We start from the raw sequence: 6,234 nt of genomic DNA on the forward strand, positions 1-6,234 counted from the left end.
CTTGGGATATATTATGCAAATACTTTTAAAAAAAAAACAGCAAAAAAATTCTTTAAAGCATCCTGAATTATTATCATTATCATCATGATGCGACAGTCACGTAAGCTATGCGTGAGTCGGTAAATGACAGTGATATTTATTCGTCGCTCTAGTGGTCCAGTGGGCTGCAGGTGCGCGCTCCTGCCACGCGCTTTTCCACGAGCCGGTGAATGGCGCGCGCGCGCTCAGCTAGGGGCGGGTCACCGCAGATCCGGTTTCACTGTGTACTCAGAAAGGCACGGAGAGTTCCAGCGGGGGGGGGGTGTTTGGGGTTGTGTTTTTGTATCTTGACAGGGACCAAACGTTTGAAAGGTTTGACCTTGTGGACACAATTAGCTGGCGCACACAAGGAAAGCTTTAAATAATAATAATAATAATAATAATAATAATAATAATAATAATAACCCGACCATTTTCATTGTAATTTGTATTTTTGGTTTAGAAAAAAAATTAAAGTAGAAAGACTTCCATTTGGTTACTGTAGTTAAGGTTGGGGTTTTGTTTTGTTTTGTTTTAACAAAAAATGGCAGATTTTACTTAAAAGTAACCCAAAGAGCTTAAACAGTTCCTTAAACATCAGCTTATATATATATATATATATATATATATATATATATATATATATATATATATATATATATATATATATATTAAAAACAAACAAACCAACCTTGAAAAGAGCCAAAAGTTTTACTTTTGCTTTCTGAGGTTAAAGTTAGGTAAAGGTTTAAGTGTTAAATCTAACATTAAAGATTGAAATAATAATAATGTCAATCCTCACAATAATTGACATATTTGACAAGATTTTACATAGAAGTTATGTTCAAGTCGTTTGCTTTTAAATGCCCATGAAATAGTCTAATCAATTTGACAAGTCTAATCAATTTAGAGAAATATGCAGAAACTAAATATATTTACCTGGTTAATTAAAAGCAGTGGTGAATGCAGGCTAATGACCATAGTCTATGTTTGCATTAAAATAAATGTAAAAAATCTTTCTGCCAAATGTGAGACCTGAATAAAACTGATCTAGAGCCTGTAAAAGTGTTTCTTGAAGGCACAGACTATTCATTCTTGCATCTAGAGATCTGTTAATAAGGTTCAGTAAAGCAACATGTCACCCAACAATTTTCATCTGTGGCAGCAATTCAACAATTCTTAATTCAAGGAAATTTCCAAGAACATGCTTCCAAGTTCCACTTCTCAAAGGTGTTTTTCCACCCCGCTTCTGATTTCATCAAAAACAAATTAGGTGTGAGGTGTCCATGGAACAGCCAATCAGATAAGAGAGGGTGTAGCCAAAGTTGTATAAATACTCCAGGTGATACAGGTAGCATGTTATGGTGCACCTGACCAACCCACCTGAGCTGGACATACAGTGGGACAAAGAAGACTGAATTCTTATATACCGTGTTTTCATCTACAGCTGGAAAAACAGAAGGCAACAGACAGAACTAGAGTGAGCATGACATCATTTTTGCCACAAGCCCTGTCACCCCAATTCCACACAATGGGCCAGGAATCCCAAGAGTACAGCCTGTACAATGACAACTTCTACAGCTCGCCACCTCTGCCGAGCCCACAGCAGACCTTGCCATCTGCCAGTGACCTGGTGGACTATGCCACCCCGTCCTCCAACCCTTATCTGTGGTTCAGTAGCCCTGGGCTGAATGCTGCGCCCAACCTCGGGGGAGGGCCGCAGCCCTATGGCATGCAGAGACCCTATCTTGGTGCAGGAGGAATGGGGGGTGCAGAAGGGGCTTTCAGCTGGTTTTCTTTGCCTTCTCAAGAAGACCTGATGAAACTTGTTAGACCACCATATTCTTATTCAGCTCTGATTGCCATGGCAATAAACGGTGCCAGAAATCGCAGGCTCACACTCAGTCAAATCTATCAGTACGTAGCAGACAACTTCCCTTTCTACAACAAGAGCAAGGCCGGCTGGCAGAACTCCATTCGTCACAATCTTTCACTCAATGATTGCTTCATGAAGGTGCCTAGGGATGATGATGACCCAGGTAAGACTTTCTTCTTCTTGCTTTCTTTTAGTTATATCTCATTTTAACCAATGTATCATAGCAAAGTGTTGAAAAGGAAGTAACATTTTTAATGTAATTGTAATATTTGTGTGCAGGAAAGGGCAATTACTGGACTCTCGACCCAAACTGTGAGAAAATGTTTGATAACGGTAACTTCCGTCGCAAGAGAAAGAGAAAATCCGATTCCCTGCCTGAAGAAGAGGGAAAAGGCTACACAGAAACAGACTCTACTGCGTCCAGCCCAAAAGACCAGAATAACACCAGTCACGAATCCGAGAGAGGACCCTCTCCAGTTTCAGTAGGCACAGCCCCCTGCCTTAATGGCTTCTTGTCTCAGATGAATGAAATGGTCTCAGGTTCAAGTAGCCTGAGAGAGGGTGCTTTACTCCAATCAATGCCACTAGGTGTGTCTCTGGACACTCAAAGGGTCTCTCCAACCGGAGGTTTCGGCTCATACTCGCCAAGTGCTACAGTACCACAATGGGAGTCGCAGATTCCTCCCCCGACTCAAACAAGCATCTCTTCCTCACCCTCTCACTACACAGGCAGCTACAGTGACTCAATCCTTAGTCAATTCAGTAGCAATCTATACCCAGGCCTGGACTCTGCTGGCATGGTGTATCCGCGGGAAGGCACTGACGTGTAGAGTAAAAGAGGAATCAAAGTGTGTTTTCCACCCTGCACTTGACAAAGCAGTTGGCTAAAACAGTTACCTAAATTCCCACAGTGTTGCTTGAGTCAGCAGATCCAGCAAACACTAAAGGACCCACTCAACCTCTACCCCTCATTCACTTCACTGTGTGAATGCTCAGACACTCGGCTCTCATCCCCAACCGCTGAAAGCATCTCATTTCAAGTTACAGCTAAGTATTTTTGATGCGCTAATTATGGTTTGTTTGGTTTTTTTTTTTGTAAAATATTTCCAGTGTATGAACCATTGTGTTGTAGTACATTCACTGCACTGACTGTAATGTATTTGTGTGGGGTTTTTTTTATATATATATTTTGTTACTGTGATATATGTTTGTGTTTTTATGTATCTGTGCAGAAATAAACCCAAATGAAACTGACTTTTTTTGTATGACTACTTTGTATAAAACAAATCATTAAGCGTAATTATAACCTGGTAATACAGATTATGATTTTTTTTTTCATATTATTCTGGGATATAAATCACTCCAATGATGTGAAAAAAAAAATTATTTATATATATATATATATATATATATATAAATAATTATTATTATTATGTTATTATTATTATTTTATTATTATTATTTTAAACATACACTGAAAAAATGCAAATAAAAATTCATTAAGCTTTAATGTCAGTAATGGTGCCAGACAGAAGGTATTTGTTATTTTAGTCACTGATCCACATGACGGGTGTGGGGGTGTGAAGGGGTAGTCAAAGGATCCGTTGAACAACAAACTCTAAAAGAAGGGGGTAAAAGACTGGTTTGACAGCGGGGGAAAAAAGATAAATGGTGCAAAACTTGTTCCTCTGGGTTTCAAGGTGCAGTCCCCTCAATTACAACAACTTTTTAGGTCAAAACAAGAAAAATCACCAAAATAATGTCCCAACACAGGGATTGATATCTGTGGAAGTAAAAAAAATTAAATAAATAAAAAGTATTCTGCTCCATAACCTTCATATTTGCTTAAAGGTGTCATTGAAAGGATGCAGTTCAGCTCAGACAATTAAACAAAGATGCTTTAATTAACTTGATAAGATCAAGGCAACATTTTATTTCACCAGTAATAATAGGTGGGGGTTCAGCATTCACCTAAATCAAATAAAGATTTGAAAGCAACGTTTCTTCTGCTCATTATGCCCAATTATAAAAAAACAATTGTAACAAAAGGCTCTTTGTGTTTATAATATGGATTTGCCAGTGGTGAAAAATTCCCACAGACAAATCCATTTGGAAATGCTGATGTCATCAATTGGCTAACTTTCCATAGCATTGGAATCAGCATTCAAACTCTCTCCCTCTGGCGAGGCAGGCCACAGCAGCCACACATCCAAACACCTTTCCTTGATAAAAACAGGGATATAACAATAATGGATACTCTGCTACTATGTACATCAAATCCATCTTATATTTCATTTTAAAGACACAAAACCTGACAGTTTTATTACAATACTTAATTTACGTGTGCTATACTCTTGAAGTAAGCATGTTTTTGCGATAGTTAATGGTTTTAGTCATCCACTTGTAACCTCTCTTTACTGGGAAACAATCAGTTGTCGGGTTTGACATTGATCCTTTAGCAGTTCCCTCAAAGGTCCAGCTTAAATTAAAAGCCCACACATACAAATAATGTAAAATGTACAAATGTAGACAAAAAATGTAGACAAAAAATGTTACCCTTAGGGGTTTTCAGTTGTCCTTCTGGGGAAATCCTTCAATTCCAAACAACTTAGTGTTTTCCTATCAGAGCAGATTCCAGGTATAACCTTTCTAGGAAGCTAAGAGCCTTTATTTATCCAAGGAAACTTGAGGGAGCTTTAAAACCCTTATTTACTTTCTACAGAATACATTTACTTAGAAACAAAATAAATACGCAGCATATCATTTTAGATGTGCACTGGACATAATCAGAAATTATTCTAATACACTTCTCACACACACGGAGTCATTTGTTTAATGCTATTTAATATTGAATTCAAATGGAATAATTTTGTAATTATAAACTTGAAATACTTTTTAGTTCAGTGTGCAGTTTTAGATATGTAACTTAACAAGGGTTCTTCCGAGCAGTGACATAGAAAAACTAGTTTTGGATTCACAAAAGAACAGTTTTAGGTTTCCTGAAGCATCTTTTGCTCCTTAATCAGTTTTGTTCTTGCCACAATAAATGAAATAACCATTCACTATAAAGATCCTTCCATGTCAGAGTAACACTTGAGGTGGTGAGAAAAAAAAATATCTCTGGCGCCATCGAAAACAGTTAATGATCCATCAATCAAAAGATCCATTAGGAAATTAAAAAAAAAAAAAAAAAAAAATTCTGGCATCACTTTAAAGAACTTCACTTTAAAGTGTATATGGGGGTAATGCAAATTATCAAAGGTATATGCCTTCATGAAAGTATAAAAGCATTAAGTTCAGTAATGCCAGAAAATGTGTTAATGACCTTTGTATCTTAGGCTAAATGCCCTAATTACATTTACATTATGTTTATCTCATTTGGCTAATTAAGTCCACAGTGGCCCAGTGTGTAAATGGCATGATCAGTGTGTTCTGATTAGGAGATAAAGGTGGCATGTGCTGCAGTCTTCACCTCCTGCTGTTGGCACTTCTGCCGTACACATTCCTGACCTCCTTTTTCATGTACTGTTTATTTCCAAAACATAGTCATCTATGATCTCCACACAATAAAATTCTCTCCATTTAGACTTATCACACTTATTTAATTGATTGGATCTAAGCAATAAAGAAAGTGTGCCTGATATTTACAGATGTGTGCCTGTTTGTGTGATTTCGATTTAGTATCCGGCTGTACTTTATGTCTTCCTCTCAGCAGAGGAGTAAAGTGTGGCAGTTGCTTTAAGTTTAATAACTGTTTTGACACATAAATGTAAATGTATCTCTGAGTATAAAAGCGATTTCTTGCATGCTATCAGAACAACAACAAAAAAAACCTAAAAGGGCAAACAAAAAAAAAATACTGAATGCATTTTTCACAGTCATTTTTTAAAATTGCAGAGCACTAAAGAAGCTGTAGAATAGTTACAAAATGGTCATATATAAAATTACAGCCTCTAAACAAGCCACAAAGTCAATTACAGATTTCTGATAATCTGATAGCAGTGGCATGTGCTAGTCATACACAGAGCCTCATGCAGCTACAACTACAGCTATCTTTTCAGCATAGCCCAACCCAGCCCTTTCACCACACGCTTGCACTTTTATCTTTATTGATACAACAACTTTAATCCTGTCTGAACCAGCTGTAGTGGGCTCATCTAATCGGGATGTGAGAATTGCGACAAGCTGCTTCTAGTCCAACAACAGTGTAAGTGTGCTTGGTATTTACTGACACATGCCACATCAAGAGGCCAGCGTTGTTTGTAAACACAGGTCACGATAGGGGGATGAGATAGTAAGTTCGATTAAAGATGCCCTGCAGCTTCATCAAGTGCAGGTGT

The 6,234-nt window shown here is 37.6% G+C and overlaps 1 protein-coding gene across 1 annotated transcript; it reads left to right on the forward strand.

Moving 5' to 3' along the window:
- The first annotated feature begins 752 nt into the window (after nucleotides 1-752).
- Nucleotides 753-3,148, forward strand: foxi3a (forkhead box I3a). Its single transcript, XM_053648781.1, has 2 exons — nucleotides 753-2,057; nucleotides 2,174-3,148. The coding sequence occupies exons 1-2, from the start codon at nucleotides 1,505-1,507 to the stop codon at nucleotides 2,722-2,724; spliced, it is 1,104 nt and encodes a 367-aa protein (XP_053504756.1). The 5' UTR covers nucleotides 753-1,504; the 3' UTR covers nucleotides 2,725-3,148.
- Nucleotides 3,149-6,234: the final 3,086 nt, after the last annotated feature.

This window comes from Ictalurus furcatus, chromosome 18 (assembly GCF_023375685.1).
Source record: "Ictalurus furcatus strain D&B chromosome 18, Billie_1.0, whole genome shotgun sequence".
NCBI lineage: Eukaryota > Metazoa > Chordata > Actinopteri > Siluriformes > Ictaluridae > Ictalurus > Ictalurus furcatus.

Coding starts and splice junctions, on each gene's coding strand:
- foxi3a (XM_053648781.1), top strand. CDS start 1,505: ATGACATCATTTTTGCCACAAGCCCTGTCACCCCAATTCCACACAATG. Junction 2,058..2,173: donor TAGGGATGATGATGACCCAG/GTAAGACTTTCT, acceptor ATTTGTGTGCAG/GAAAGGGCAATTACTGGACT.